The 15,671-nt window shown below is 52.2% G+C and overlaps 1 protein-coding gene and 1 non-coding gene across 2 annotated transcripts in view; both read left to right on the forward strand.

Annotated features, from left to right (window-relative positions):
- The first annotated feature begins 160 nt into the window (after positions 1-160).
- Positions 161-264, forward strand: LOC111828197. Its single transcript, XR_002831988.1, has one exon. It is a non-coding gene; the product is annotated as a U6 spliceosomal RNA (small nuclear RNA).
- A 10,123-nt stretch (positions 265-10,387) lies between these two features.
- Positions 10,388-15,671, forward strand: part of FAM151A (family with sequence similarity 151 member A) — an 11,993-nt gene continuing 6,709 nt past the window's right edge. Inside the window, exons 1-2 of the mRNA XM_023763655.1 lie at positions 10,388-10,559; positions 11,584-11,730. Coding sequence (XP_023619423.1) covers positions 10,445-10,559; positions 11,584-11,730 — 262 coding nt within the window. The 5' untranslated portion in view covers positions 10,388-10,444. The remainder of the gene's footprint in view (positions 10,560-11,583; positions 11,731-15,671) is intronic.

Raw genomic sequence — 15,671 nt, forward strand, 5'->3', positions numbered from 1 at the left:
TGGCTGCCTCCTGCACGCCCCCTACTGGGGATCAAGCTCCACAACCTGGGCATGTGCCCTTGACCAGAATCAAACCTGGGACCCTTCAGTCCGTAGGCCTACTCTCTATCCACTGAGCCAAACCAGCTAGAGCAACTCCCAGCTTTAAAACCTTCAAGAAGTTCTCGCTTCAGCAGCACATACACTAAAATTGGAACAATACGGAGGTTAGCATGGCCCCTGCACAAGGGTGACACACAAATTCGTAAAGTTTTCCATACTTAAAAAAAAAAAAAAAAAACTCAAGCGGCAGGACCCAGCACGCTCTCCCAACAGGACACACCTGCACCTTTCTGGTCCCCCTCTTCTTATCCTCAGGCACGTGGCCGTTTTCTTTCCCTCTCCTAAGCTTCAAGGGTCCTTCTTTTGCTTCTGTAACTTGTTTCCTGAGTCCATTTCTTCTGTGGCTCCCTTCTACCTCTGTATTTGAGTTCTTGGCTCTGAATCTTTCTTTGCTGAACTCAAGAACCAAGTTCCATCGGTTGCAGGCTCAAACCCCAGGCCCCAGTCAGGGTGCCTGCAGGAGGCAACCAATTGATGTGTCTCTCTCATCACTGAGGTTTCTATCTATCTCCCTCTCCCTCTCCCTCTCCCTCTCCCTTCCTCTCTGAAGTCAATACAAATATATATTTTTTTAAAAGAACTGAGACCCTAGCCGGTTTGGCTCAGTGGCTAGAGCGTCGGCCTGCAGACTGAAGGGTCCTGGGTTCAATTCCAGTCAAGGGCACATCCTTGGGTTGTGGGCTCGATCCCCAGGAGGGGGCATTCAGGAGACAGCTAATCAATGATTCTCTCTCATCATTGATGTTTCTCTCTCTCCCCTTCCTCTCTGAAATCAATATATATATATATACACACTAGAGGCCTGGTGCATGAAATTCGTGCACAGGTAGGGTCCCTAGACCTGGCCCGTGATCAGGGCCAATCTGTGGGGTGACCGGTGGGGCAATCAGGGGGGGGCCTCTGCTGGCACCCACCTTGACCAGACTGGCACCACCTGCCACCGCTGCTGGTCGCCTCCCTCTGTGGGGCGACTGGCTAGGCGATTGGGGCGGGGGCCCACCTTGGCTGGCCTGGGGTCTGCAGGCTGGGGGAAGCTCCTGCATTGAGCATCTGCCCCCTGGTGGTAGTGTGCATCATAGCAAGTGCTTGTTCTGCCGGTTGTTCTGCTATTTGGTCGATTTGCATATTAGGCTTTTATTATATAGGATATATATATATATATATATATTTTTTTTTTTTTTTTTTAAAAGAACTGATGTACAGTTTCACCACCAACATCACTGGTTACACTTCCAAAGAAGGATCTATCTTCAGACCCTCCACCACTGCCTGGAAATGACCTCACTCAAGTGAAGACAGAATTCCTTGACCTGTGCCCAAGCCTCTCCATAAAAGCCCCGCTGACTTTATGCCTCTGTTTGCCTGGTCTCAGGAGCATGAAGGCTTGGGGTGCAGCAGACCTGAGGTGGAGTCCCATGCATAGGGTGGTGAGGGCAAAGAGCGTCCCTACCAGGGAGTCTGTGAGGAGGTAAAGGAGTGGCCCAAAGCAGGAGCTAGGACGCTGCCTGGGGCGTTTCACCTTCCTCCTCCTCCACCCTGCCTCCCCACACCGGCACAGGTAAAGGTGGAGCAGGAAGGGAATGAGGGCGGGCCGGGAGACTCCGAAGTGAAACCTAGATTCCATGATAAGGATGAGCAATAACTAAGCTAATTAAGATTACCTATGACCAGATAGAAAAACGTCACTGGGCCCTGGCCAGTGTGGCTCAGTGATTGGAGCATCAACCAGAGCAATGAAGTCACATGTTTGAGTCCCTGTCAAGAGGATTAACAACAACAAAAATGTCATTGGGTACCACCCAAAACAATAATGTAATTGTCCACTAAGTTTTATTCCCAGTTACCCCATCATGAAATCTCCGAGTAGTCTGGGTACATCATGTAATATTCTGAGCTCTTCAGCCCAGAAATACACTTAGCCACACGAAGTCCCCACCACTGGGCACCTCAGCGTTTGACAGTGTAGATGTGAGAAATGTCCGAACCTGTAGAAAATTTTTATGAGTTTATCTGAGCCCAAAGTGATGACATATGCGGGGGAGCAAGATCTCAAATGCTCCAGAGAAAAACAGTTCACAGTTTCTTTTATGAATTTGAAATTCAGGAGAGAATGTAAGGAAGAATGGTGAAGGCAAGATAGGAACTGGATTACAGGATAGTTAAGTTTATTTGTTCTCTCTTTTTTTTTAAGAAAGTAGTAAGGAATTTTATTGTCAAAACAAGTAAGAGCCATAACCGGTTTGGCTTAGTGGATAGAGCGTCGGCCTGCGGACTGAAAGGTCCCAGGTTCGATTCCAGTCAAGGGCATGTACCTTGGTTGCGGGCACATCCCCAGTAGGGGGTGTGCAGGAGGCAGCTGCAGGAGGCAACCGGTCAATGATTCTCTCTCATCATTGATGTTTCTATCTCTCTCTCCCTCACCTTCCTCGCTGAAATCAATAAAAATATTTTTTTAAAAAAAAAAAGAGAGAAACCGGCTCTGCCCAACAGCCATAGCCAGAGCTCCGGTCTCCACGCAGGAGAAGGGTCCCTGCCAAGCCTGGCTTTTCTTCATGCCCAGATCTCAAGCAGATTTTAGGTCCCCGAACCAACAAGGCTGGAGCACACAGCACCAGGGCCAGAAACTAGTCAGTGAGCACCTCTGCTCCCCGACTGGTCCATGCCCTCGCTGACCCTGGTAAAGGAATCAAGAAGCCTTAGTTTAGCCCTAACCGGTTTGGCTCAGTGGATAGAGCGTCAGCCTGCAGACTGAAAGGTCCCAGGTTCGATTAAGGTCAAGGGCATGTACCTTGGTTGTGGGCACATCCCCAGTAGGGGGTGTACAGGAGGCAGCTGATCGATGTGTCTCTCTCATCGATGTTTCTAACTCTCTATCCCTCTCCCTTCCTCTCTGTAAAAATCAATAAAATATTTTTTTTAAAAAAAGAAGCCTTGGTTTGGGAGCAACACAAACATTTTCTACCTCGTAAGCAATGACCAAGTTCTTGTCTAGGCTAAAAATGCAAAAATTGTTGATGAGGCCCCCCATACATCACTGCTGAGAGTATTTAGTCTAACTTTAAATTAAAGCAATGCACAATGGCTTCTTCCACACAAGGACAAGCTTTGCACTAATGTTTCTCAAAAACCAACTATGCCTCCAGTTCTAGCCCCAGGTTAAGAGGTTTAAAAACAACAAACCCAAACCATTCCTATGTCAGAGCCAGGGTAATAAAGGAAGTGGGTGCCAGACACTCTGTCTTCAGAGTCATTGGAAGAGAAAGCTCTAGAAGCCGGTGGGTGTGAGCACATTCAAGTCATGGGGTTTGAGATTGTGGGTCCGAGGTGGTTGTTTCTTCCCTCCCATCGCTGGGAGGTCCGTCTTGGGCGGCGTGAAGGTTGCTGGCTCTGCCGCCATCGGGTGGCCTGCATGGGCTTCAGTTCCATTGGAGAAGGCTTCTGGGCTCCTCCGTAGGGCTGGTGGCAATGCCTCCAGATCAGACTTCTGGAGGGATCTTGGTCCAAAGAGGCTGCATTTATCTGCCGAGTTTCTGTCTCTATGTCCGCTTCCAGAATCCATGGTGCTAAGATTTGGGCCCAGGAAGGCTGTGGAAGAGCCAGAAGAGACCAGCCTCCTACTAGGGATGGAGCCCGAAACCCAGGCATGTGCCCTTGTCCGGAATCGAACCTGGGACCCTTCAGTCCGCAGGCTGGTGCTCTGTCCACTGAGCCAAACCGGCCAGGGCGCACAGTATCTAGTTTCCCAACTAGACAAAAAGGTCCCTTCCTCTCTGAAATCAATAAAAATATATTTCAATAAGTAAATACATTTAAAACCACGATACTTTCTTTTTTCCATTTTTCTGAATTCTCCCATATCTTCTTGAACCACTTTTATAAGGGGAAAAGATGAGCTTTTGTTTTTTCCCTAAGGGATCCTACCCATCCTTCAAGGTCCAGTTCACATGCGTGCCTCCCAGCTGCCTTGGCCAGGGCCCGACTCTGGGGAGCAGACCCCAGCTAGTGGGTGCCGAATGTTCATAAGCTGGAATAAGGAACAACCACCTTTCCTGAGATCATTCTAGGCTGCTTTCCCCCATACTCCCGGGCTTCCCTGTGGAGGGGGAGAGAAGGGGATGCTGCCTCGCAGAAGCTGGGGGGCCTCTCAGGGCCCAGTGGGCAGAAGCTCCTGCAGCACCAGCCCCAGGGACTGCTCCACATCTGAGATATTGGTGCTTCCTGACATCCTCCTCATCTGTCAGGGGATGGGCCAGCAGTAACCCAGGTAACAGATCCTGGGGCTCAAACCTCAGGCTGCTGATCAATTCTCTCATCATTGAGCATTTGGTTCTGAGCAGAATGGTGTGGGAAGTCATGTGGCTCTGTGGGGCCTGGGGTTGGGCAGTGCTAAAACAGGATGGCCAGGGTGCTAGAAAAAGTTGGGCCTTCTCAAGCCATTTTTCAATACCAGCTTCCAGAATCACCCTCCAAAATGCAAAGCCGAGTGCATCTCGTGTCAAAAGACGAATTCCACCTGCCTGCGTAAACTTGAGATCTAATTAGCTTGATTAAGCAATTCGTGAATCAGCTGCAGCCCATCAAGCAATTAGAGAAGGGAGCTCCTAGGGCAGTGATGGCGAACCTTTTGAGCTCGGCATGTCAGCATTTTGAAAAACCCTAACTTAACTCTGGTGCTGTGTCACATATAGAAATTTTTTGATATTTGCAACCATAGTAAAACAAAGATTTATATTTTTGATATTTATTTTATATATTTAAAGGCCATTTAACAAAGAAAAATCAACCAAAAACTTGAGTCAAAAAGTTTGCCCACCCCTGTCCTAGGGGTTGTACAAAATGGAATGTTTTTTGGGGGCAAAAAAAAAAAAAAAAGGTGGGACTCAGACTTTAAAAGAGTGGATTATTTCAGGCAAAGTGGATTATTTCTTAGGGGAAGGCAGGAGATCTTATTAGGAAGGCTTGATAGGCAGCAGGGTGGGGAAAGGGAGCTATTAGGGAAAGAAAAGAAAGGATTACTTCGGGGTCAAGATCCTTTTCTTTGAGGAAAAGAAGGGAGGGGGTTTTATCAAGCAGACTGCCTCTTCCTAGGGCAGTGGTTCTCAATCTTCTGGCCCTTTAAACAGAGTTCCTCATGTTGTGACCCAACCATGACATTATTTTCGTTGCTACTTCATAACTGTAATGTTACTACTGTTATGAATCGTAATGTAAATATCTGATATGCAGGATGGTCTTAGGTGACCCCTGTGAAAGGGTCGTTCGACCGCCAAAGGGGTCGCGACCCACAGGTTGAGAACCGCTGCTCTAGGGGAATGGAGAGGGCCAGGGTGACAGATGACCTTACAGATGCTTGACCAGAAAATTCCATACTGGTTGATTAAGATTTAATGTTTCTGGGAAAGGTTGAAATTAAGTTACATCGGGTATTACATCTAGGTTTGGTATCGAGGACTTCCAGTATGAGTGACATTATTTGGGGCCATGGTTTTCTGCTTAACACCTGATTATCTCATAAGTGAAGGCTCCCCGTCACCTCCAGGTGTGTGGCAGGCTGTTAGGCAGACATGAGCACAGCAAGAACAATGGCCAGGTACACACAGAAGGTCACCAGGTTGGAAAGCCCTGAGTGCCTAGCAATGGGCAAAACTGGGAAAACAAAGACCTTGCCCCAAGGTAACCTTTCCTCCCCTGGCATACCGCTCGTCATGCGGGTTAGACCCCCTGACCTTTCATATCGCTGGTCATGTGGTTTGGACCACATGCCACTAGTCAAGTGGTAGATCCCCTTAGAGGAGGAACAAGGGGGCCTGGAAATAGCCTCGTGTGACCCCCCCCCCCCCACACACACACACACACAGAAGCCCCTGCCCAACCAATCCCTTAAGCATTAAGCCCTAGAGATGACATCTAGGCCTCAGCTATGTTTCAGCTCCAGGCCCAGAAAAGCAGCAAAACCAGAGGGACTACACCACAGCTGACCAGCTGCATTGATTAATGACTCCCTCCCCTAGCACTGACAGATCAGTGGAAGCCAGGAGCCCTGGAAAGCTAATGAATATTCCACTGAGACCCTCCCTGGGACCGTCCTGAACGCTCCACCTCTGGGGAGCGGATAAAAGCCTTCAAGATAAAGAACCCAATCCGAGTTCTCTTTAGAGAGCAGGGGCCACCTTTCCCCGCCCCCTCCCCCCAGGCACGTTTTCCTTGCCTTTCTCCTAAACTCCAAGAGCCCTTCCTTTGCCTCTGTAGCTTGTTCCTGACCCCATTTCTTCTACAGCTCACTTCTACCTCTGTGACTTTCTAAGTGACCTCTCTCTATAGTTTGAGTCTCGGCTCAGAATTCTTAGCCAGAACTCAAGTACCAATTGCTAAACCGAGGTCCATCTGACTCTAACAGTCTAACACCTGGTGCCGTTTTCACCACCAACAGTTGGCGCCAAGCTCGCTACTGGGGCAACCCAGGCTGGCTCACCTCCCAGAGCACCCCTGTTGGTGTAAGTAGCTAGACATGGTTGAGTTGGATGGCCTGGGGAGCTGAACCCAATGGGGCCTGCTTTACTAGGCAGTTGCAGCATTGCCCCACCAAAGGGCTTCACACCCTCCCTCCCCCGGCTTTTCAATCTCCCAGGGTGCAGTCGGTCCACTCGCCCAGACTTTGGGGTGCGGGCGGAGGAGTGAACAGTAAAGGGGAACTTCCTCTGCTGGGTGCATGTGCAGTAGAAGCCACGCTGGCACAGGGGAGGCGCTCCCACTAGGAGGCGTGGGCAGCAGGAACTAAGGGGCAGAGCTTAGCTGGGGAAAAAGGATCAGATTGGATGAGGGAGACAGACCCCAGAAGATCTAGGAAATGGGTTGTGAGGGGAAGCACCCCACCCACGCACAGGAGGGATTGGGAAATGGACGGGTTATTTCGAAAGGGGGCCTGGTCCTTCCCAAGCCCCAGATAATATAATCCCAGCTTAACAAAGAGCATGCGCGCTCTCTGCCATAACACGCGCTTGGCCGTGCACTCACGTGCTCTCTCTACATAGCGGGCACCTGGACCCAGCCGCTGCCTGGGGTCTGGCAGCCACGCGGACTCCAACTGCGGACTCCAACTGCGGGCCTGGGCGCAGCACCAGCTGAAGCACCGCCGGGAGCGAGCGGACTGAGCCGGCCTGATGGGGACAGCACGGCCTGGCACGGAAGTTCTGGACGCCGTATGTCTGGGCCCTATGTCTGGGCCGGTGCAGACCATACTGGACTTTGCCACAGGGGGCATGGACCTGAAGCCGGGACAGGCCTGCTCCAACTTCAGTAAACCTGTGGACAAAAGGGGCCACATGCTGACCTGACAAGCTCAGGGGAGGCCTGCGTGGCGGTCTTGCAAACTCAGAGACCTAAAGAAACCACAAAGGATGGTCTGAAATTAAACTTTATCGTGTTAATTGATCCTGCATCCACCTAAGTATGAGTCCATCATTTTACTTTTTATCCAATCCCAGGGGTTTCCCCTGCTTTGCTTGATCCCTCCTCCTTAATCTGTCACCAATGAATTTCATGTAACCCACCTACGTCTCTTCTTTGATTGCAAATGTATAAATACAAATGTAACCCCGCCATTCCCCGGAGCATTATCTCAATTCATTGAGGTTCTGCTTCCCGGCATATGTCGACAGTTTGGCTCAAATAAACTCACAAAAATTCTTTACAGGTTTCAATGGTTTTTTTTCGTTAACAAACCTTACCACTCACCACATCCTCCCACGCACGGTCCCCAGAATGCTTTTCTTACACCACCGCCAGGACCCCATTTCCAACGGCAACACCTCCACTTACCACCCGGTGAACCGGTCACACTGCGCTGCTCATGTCCCCCAAGCAAGCCCCTGGTCTTCCTTCCCTGGCCTCTGACCCTCATGATTCCCCAAGTTCTCCATGACTCCCCTGAAAGTCACCCCACCCAGCCAGGTGGTCGGGGCTCCTCCTCTGAACTCTTAACTCCCTGTGTCTCTTTAACCCATCATGCCCCCCACACTGGGCCCTGACATTGGTGCACCCTTACAGGCTGGGCCCCTCCAGCAGCACCACCTCCATACACCCCCCATTTCTTCTCTCCCACCATCGGTCATGGGCAGCAGGTGGGTCCCCAGAGCCTAGCACCGTGCTAGGCACAGAGTAGGGCTCAGAACCTTAATTGGTTGTCTGTCTCCGGAGGAGATGTGTCACTGGCAGCCTGGAGTCTGCCTCAGAGCTGTTCCTCCTGCCAAAAGCCAGAGCTGGATCAAGTCCCTCTTCCCTAAGACACAGCGGGCAGAGCCCTCAGAACCCAGAGAGGAGCGTGCTGCATCCTTGGGGATTGGGGGCTGGCGGGGGGAAGGGCAACACACACCCTACTGGGAGGAAAGACCAGGCCCCTATCCCCACTCTGCTGCTGACCCACTCCTCTTCCCTTAGCTGAAAAGGGGGGAGATGCTGCCTCCCCTTTAAGAGTGTCTCCATCTAAATAAACAAGCAACTCTAATACAAAGGCTGTTTGCCCAGCCAGGGTGGTTCAGTGATTGAGCCTCGACCCCTGAACCAGGAGGTCATGGTTCAATTCCCTGGTCAGGGCACAGGCCGGGGTTGTGGGCCTGAACTCCAGTAAGGGGCAGCCAATCAATGCTTCTCTCTCATCAATGTTTCTATCTCTCTCTCCCTCTCCCTTCCTCTTTCTGAAATCAATAAAAACATACTTTATAAAATAAAAGGCTGTTTGTACATGGAGAAGCATTCTCAACTGTGAGATCTAAGTTCTGGATTTTTCTTTCAAAAAGAGGTTCGTCCAGCATTGGTGTTAAATACTATAACCCCTCAAAAGTCACCATCCCATTGTAAGGCATCCAGGTACACTGTCCTCACCAATGTCGCCATCCATCTTTTAATTGTCAAATCTGGCGGCACTGCCCTGACCGGTTTGGCTCAGTGGATAGAGCGTCGGCCTGCGGACTGAAGGGTCCCAGGTTCGATTTCAGTCAAGGGCATGTACCTTGGTTGCGGGCATATCCCCAATGGGGGGTGTGCAGGAGGCAGCTGGTCGATGTTTCTCTCTCATCGATGTTTCTAACTCTCTATCCCTCTCCCTTCCTCTCTGTAAAAAATCAATAAAATACATATTTTTTTTAAATCTGGCGGCACTTTGCTGACCTTACGGAACTCTGCTCCCGGCATAACTGACCACCCTTTCTTCTTGAAGTGATCTTTGCGTTCGCTCCTGGGACCCTTTCCACCCTCTTCATTCTGTCCCACTCTTCTTGACCGCTTCCCTGGTTCCCCGTGGTCTGCGTCCACTCCTCTCTGTGCCTTAGACAGGAAATGATGCCCACATCCTTGTCTTTGGTCCGGAGCCCCGTACCCCTATGTTTAGTGTCCTCCTGGGCAGCTCCTGGGGGATGACCCACAGCTCAGGACTCCACCGGACCTGAACCAAACTCCCAACTTGCTCCCCACTCCCAGGCTCCCTCCATTTGCCAGTCATTCATTCTTCTATCTAGATTCTAGACACTCTCACCCGCATACATACACCTGAATCAGTCCCCAGGGGCCCTGCTGATTTCTCTGTGAACCTCTGCAAGCTGAAGTCCTTGTGCCCATTACAGGTGATTTTTGGACTCATTTAAACTCCAGGGAGCTAGAGTCGGGACAGTCTCTAACTTCCTTCCCCTGCCAGGGCCCCCGGACATCCTCTGCTGGAGACGGTAACTCAATCTCTCCCCATGGACTTGTTGCCCCAGGCGTGACCTGCATGGCCCAGGCCAGCAGCATGCCAGGCCGATCGGTTTATCTCAGGTAGATAGACTATCAGCCACAATCTGGGTGGAAGAAAAAGTCAGCTCCTTAGGCAGACCTAATCTGTCCTTGTCACCAGCCCTGGCCAGATCTTCTTGACTCCCTAGGGCAGGGCTGAAAGAGGAAAGGACAATCCACCTGCCTCCTTTACAAATGGGGAACCAGGGCCAGAGAAGGGAAGGCGCTTGTTGTAGGTCTCTAGATCCCTGGTTTCCCAACTCCCAGGCAGGGCAGATAGGCCGGGGGTGGGGGCTCGGGCCAACATCCTCGGCTGCCTCTTCATGTGCTCAAAGTTCATATTCAGGGTGACAGGATTTTCTGCTTGACCCGTTAAGATCCTGGGAGGGAGAGGGAAGAAGAGGAGGGTGGGGAGGGAGGAGGAGCTCCACCCTCCACAACTGCCTGAAGGAGCTGCCCTGCCCTGGATAGAAAAAGGTGCTCCTGGGAGCTCCTGCCTCCCACCCAATCCCAGCTGCAGAGCACTTGGGACTCTGGGCCGCGAGGAGTTGGGAGACACTCTCCAGAGAGGGCTGCCATGGCCTGCAAGAAGTGCTCAAACAAGTGGAGCCTCGCCGGCGTTGCCAGTGTGATCCTCGTGTGTGCCATCGGATTGGTCCTGGGCTACATGATGCTGGGGGTCAGCCAGCCAGGTAGGTCCCTCCCCACCATGCCATTAGCTTAGCTCCCCTCATCGCTCACTCCTTGTCCCCACCAAGGCAGATCCAACCTGTCCTCGTCACCCACCCTCCTGGTCCTCAGCCACAGCCGTGATGGCCTTCTCTCCCATCCCACATCCCCACCAAGATTCAGCTCCATTTGCCTCTCCCATTCCCAACCACCCCAAGACCTCTCCCCTGAAGAAGGTTCCTTTGGCCTTCTTTCCCTCCCTCCTTCACCAGGCTTCCGTTGCCTGAAAATCACACCAAATCTTGGTCTTCAGCCCAGACCACTTCCCCCGCGCCCCATCCCGGTGCCCCCAATAGGCATTCCTTCCTAGCGGTGATGCACCGGTTTGGCTCAAACGGTGCATTGAGCCAAATTCACCCTTTCCCCCTGGGAGCAGCCTCCCTCCTCCTTCTGCCTCAGGCCTTTCTTCTCAGGCCCTTCACCTTGAGGCATCTGCCTTCTCCCTCCATGGGCTGCCTACCACCTTACCTTCCCAGGCTCCTGCCTTCCCAGGCTGCCGGCTCCTCCCGGGCCCCTGAAGTGGCCTGCTCCCTCCCACACGGTCTCTGCCACCAGGGAGACCTTTCTAAACACAGAACTCACTCGCTGCCCTCAGCGCACGCCCAACTCCTTTGCTGTCAGTCAAGGCCATTTACAACCTGATCACAAAGCTTTTTATCACTCTTGCCGCTTCCTTTTCTCTACCTTCCACCTGCACCAAGCCAAAGTTCAGTCCTTCAGGCGGCCCTATTCCTACAGTCAAGCCTTTGCTTCTAATGTCCTGTGCCCCATCCATGTTCCCTTCTCTGTAAATTTCTTGACTGCCCCAGGCTGGTTCGGAGCCTCCTTGCACCCAGGAGCCCACGGACTTCCCTCTCCCGCAGCACTGGTGACTGGGGTCCCACTGTCTGCTAGCTGGCATGCTGGACACACCCTGGAGCCCAGAGAGGGAGGGTGGGGGAGTGGACAGGGGTCCTGTGGCTAACATCACCTTGGCCTTCCTTCTAGGCTGTAAGGAGGATGCAGTTTGTCGCCCAGATGCAGACATGCTGGACTACTTGCTGAGCCTGGGCCAGATCAGCCAGCGGGATGGCCTGTTGGTCACCTGGTACCATGCTGCCAACAGCCAGAAGGACATGAGGGCTGCCCTGGAAAGTAAGTCCAGCTGTGAGGACGGAGACAGGCCGGGGCAGGAGTGGGGGAGATGGAGGTGTTCCCCGAAAGGGGACCTGGCCCTTGGTGTGTCTGCCTAGGTCGGCCAGTAGTGTGTGGGTTCTTTGTGTGTGTGTTAATCCTCACCCGAGAATATTTTTCAATTGATTGTTAGAGAGAGTGGAAGGGAGGGGGAGAAACAGAGAAACATCGATGTGAGAGAGACACATCGATTGGTGGCCTCCTGCAACCGAGGTACATGCCCTTGACCAGAATTGAACTCGGGACCATGACTCCACGGGCTGGCGCTCTATCTACTGAGCCAAACCAGCTAGGGCAGTGTGTGGGTTCTTGCCATAGTGCAGGAAGCGTTTCACAACACGAGTCCAGGTGAATTTTAGAGGACGTCTATTAAAGCTGGGGGCAGCGAAACAGGAACCGGCTGGGGACATGAGTCTAGGCTGGTCTGCTTTGGCTCCCCAAGAAGTCAGAGGAAAGGGGCTTTGGGGACACTGCTCCCCTGGTGGCAAGCCTCGTGGGGTCCCTTAGAGCTTAGGAGACGCATGCCGGTGGGGGAGGAGGTGTCCCTGGTTTAGGGAAGGTAGGATTCACTGCGTGGCTGCAAACTGCTTGTTTAACTACCATCTGTTTCCCTACTTCTGGTCCTGGCTGACGGGCCTGTCTCAGGGAGAGCAGAGGTGGGGGTTAGACAGCACTGCCTAACCCGTGGCACGATGGTGGCTACTCACCTGGCTTGTCAGACCGGGGAGTGGGGGCTCAGAGGTGAAGGGACTGGCTCAGGCTGTGCAGCTGATAAGCTCTGAGCTTCGGGCTTAAACCAGAAGTCTGATTCCAAAGTCGTCATGTCCTGCCCTCCCTCCCTGCTACCCCTCCCATGACCGTCAGTGACAACTGTCCCTGCTGAGGAGGCCTTTGCCCTCAATGCCTAAGGAAACCAGAAAACGTGTGCTTGAGGCCCAGCGCTACCAAGCTGTAAAAACCCGAGCAAATAGTGCAGCTCCTCCGAGTCTCCAATGGAGAGTGATTATGGCAGCCCGTCAGCGGCGGCTCACTGTAGGGACGGGCACACACGTGCCACATGGGTTCTCCTGGATCTGCAAGCAGTTTCATGGGTACCATGTGGCAAAAGTAAAAAGGAGGCTCAGAAACGTTGGGTGACTCACCCAGGGTGACACCAACATAGGAACCCAGAGTGGTTGGCCCCACACTCCTGGCCGCTGCACTACGCCCAACCCAGTTCAATAAGGAAGAAATAAAACTAAAACAGTAACCACCCAAAATGAAAGGCATGGCCCTCAGATTGGAGCATGCTTCAGAAGACGCGGATTGCTGACCCCACCCCAAGCTTCTGATTCAGTGAGTCTGGGGTGGGCTCTGAGAATTTGCATTTCGGATAAGTTAGTTCCCAGGTGGTGCTGATGCTGCCGGCCCCAGAACCACCGCTCAACCAAAATCTCTCCATTTCAGAAGAGGAAACTGGGGTCCAGAGTGGGAGGCAGTCTTGTCCAAGGTCACACAGAACCAGGTGTAGGCACCAGGACTCTAGCTCTTAATCCTATAGGGTCACCACGCCAGAGGGCCTGGGTGTAAGTGCCTGGGAAAAGCTTGCTGAGTGAATGAATGGTTAGGGAGCACTTCTTGGAGGAGGCAGGCGTGGTGGAGAGGAAAGGCCACCGCAGGCTGGGAAGAGCCAGTTTGCTGTGCTTCAGGAATCTCCTCTGGTTAAAAGGCAGATTGCCAGGCCTTGGTGATAAGAAAAACATCCCTCCCGCTGATGAGAGAGCCAGGCCGAGAGGGAGGACTCCTATCTGGGAGATAAGACCTGGGGTGAACAGGACTCACCACCCCTGGGCTCATCCCATGTCAGCCCAAGGGCAGCTGACAGACCCAGCCCTACCAAGCTGTGACATTGGCCAAGAAGAAAGCCAAGGGCCCCACCCAGGCAGTGCCAACAGCTCAGAAGCGTGGAGAGGCACCTTAGCATAGCTTCAGGGGTCCAGCGAGGACCCCAGGCCTGGCTTCTTCCTGAGGGCCCTGTGGTGGGCCCCCGGGAGGAGGGCGGTGCCACCATGGGGGTGGGCATCCTGATAGAGAGCCAGTGGTAGGGTTAAACTGGTGAAGTCATCTTAGACATGACCAACGTCCATGCGGAGAGGAGGGGCCAGAGTGAAGGCCTGGGAGGCAAGACAACTAAATTCAAATTTTACCTTGGCTCTTTACCAGCGAAGTGATTCGGAATAAGTGACTTCACTTGCCTGCAGCTCAGTTTTTCCCTCTACAAAAGGTGTCTTGGTAGGAGGACTGCATCATTTATCATTCCAACCAGGGCACTTCGGATAGCGGAAGAGATCATTATTAATTATGCAGTCCTAGCCGGTTTGGCCAGTGGATAGAGTGTCAGCCTGCGGACCGAAGGGTCCCACGTTCGACTCCTGTCAAGGGCACGTACCTTGGTTGCAAGACCCTCCTCGGCCCGGGCCCTAGTCAGGGTGTGTGCAGGAGGCAACCAATCTGTGTGCTTCTCTCACATTGATACTTCTCTGTCTTTCCCTCTCCCTTCCACACTCTCTAAGGATTCAATGGAAAAATATCCTCGGGTGAGGATCAAAAAAAAGAAAAAGGATTATGCAGAGGGAACAGAAATATACTAGACTATCCCAGGCAAACAGGGACATGGTGTCACCTAGTTAAGTGAGCTACTCCATGTAAATAATAATTAACACTCAGTGAATGCCTAACCAGGGATATTTTATTGTCTAATTCTAGTAAATGAGAAGGAGATACAGAGAGGTCAAGTAACCTGAGAGGTCAGGCTCACACAGCTCTGCAAGTAACAGCTTTTAATGATAAGGGAGGTTTTTCCAGGAGGAAGCTGGACCCAGGTGGCAATCACAAGGAGACGGGTTAGGGCTACAATGCACTCCCCATCCGTTCTTAGTCCACTTTGCTGAGCATTTGCTGGGCCCCTGCTCTGGGCCAGTCTCAGGAGGAAGACTTAGAAGTAAGAGGTGGCCCTGTCTGTAAGGGGCTCACAGTGTCACAAGGGAAGCAGCTAGTGCAAATCAGGGAGGCAGCAGCGGTCCAGACTCCAGTTCTGGCTCCCTCCCGATGCACCCCACCGCCCCCAGATGAGAACTGGCCAGCTAGATGGGGTAGGAGACCCCTCAGATCCATTGGCTTGTGTACCCTTGTATCTGCCCCGCTGTCCCGGTGGACCCGGCTTCTCTGGGCCTCACTGGAGGCCAACCCTTTGGACCTCTCTGTATTCCCAGGAAACCAAAGTTATTTGTGTTTAAGCCATACAAATTAAGGCTACCCTCACGAAGCCCCTCAGTGTACAATGTGGTTTTCTGTCCGTGTCCTGTGTTCGTGGCCTGGGGAGGCTCATCCCCATTATGCCAATGAGGGAACCAGGGAGACGGGAGCTCTGGGCAGGATGCAAAACGGGATGAAAGCGGGTGATGCGAAGTGCCAGGCTTGGTGCCAGGGACCATCCGCACTCGGCTGCTTTCCCTTCCTGGAAACTTACCGAGATTCTATTTATTTCCTTTTAATTTTATTTTATCGTTTAAAGTATTACAAATAGTACATATGTCTCCTTTTTCCCCCCTCGTTGACCTCCCCCTCCCTCCCCAACCCCCCGGCACATGCCCTCACCCCCCCCCCGAGTGTCTTGTGTCCATTGGTTATTCATGCAAGTCCTTCAGTTGACCTCTTACCTCCCCCCTCCTGCAACCCTCCCCAGCCTTCCCACTGTAATTTGACAGTCTGTTCGATGCTTCTCTGCCGCTGTATCTATCTTTTTGTTCATTAGGTTATAATGTTCTTTATTATCCATAAATGAGTGAGATCATGTGGTATTTTTCTTTCTCTGACTGGCTTATTTCACTTAGCATAATGCTCTCCAGTTCCATCCATGCTGC

This window comes from Myotis lucifugus, unplaced genomic scaffold (genome assembly GCF_000147115.1).
Source record: "Myotis lucifugus unplaced genomic scaffold, Myoluc2.0 scaffold_296, whole genome shotgun sequence".
Lineage (NCBI taxonomy): Eukaryota > Metazoa > Chordata > Mammalia > Chiroptera > Vespertilionidae > Myotis > Myotis lucifugus.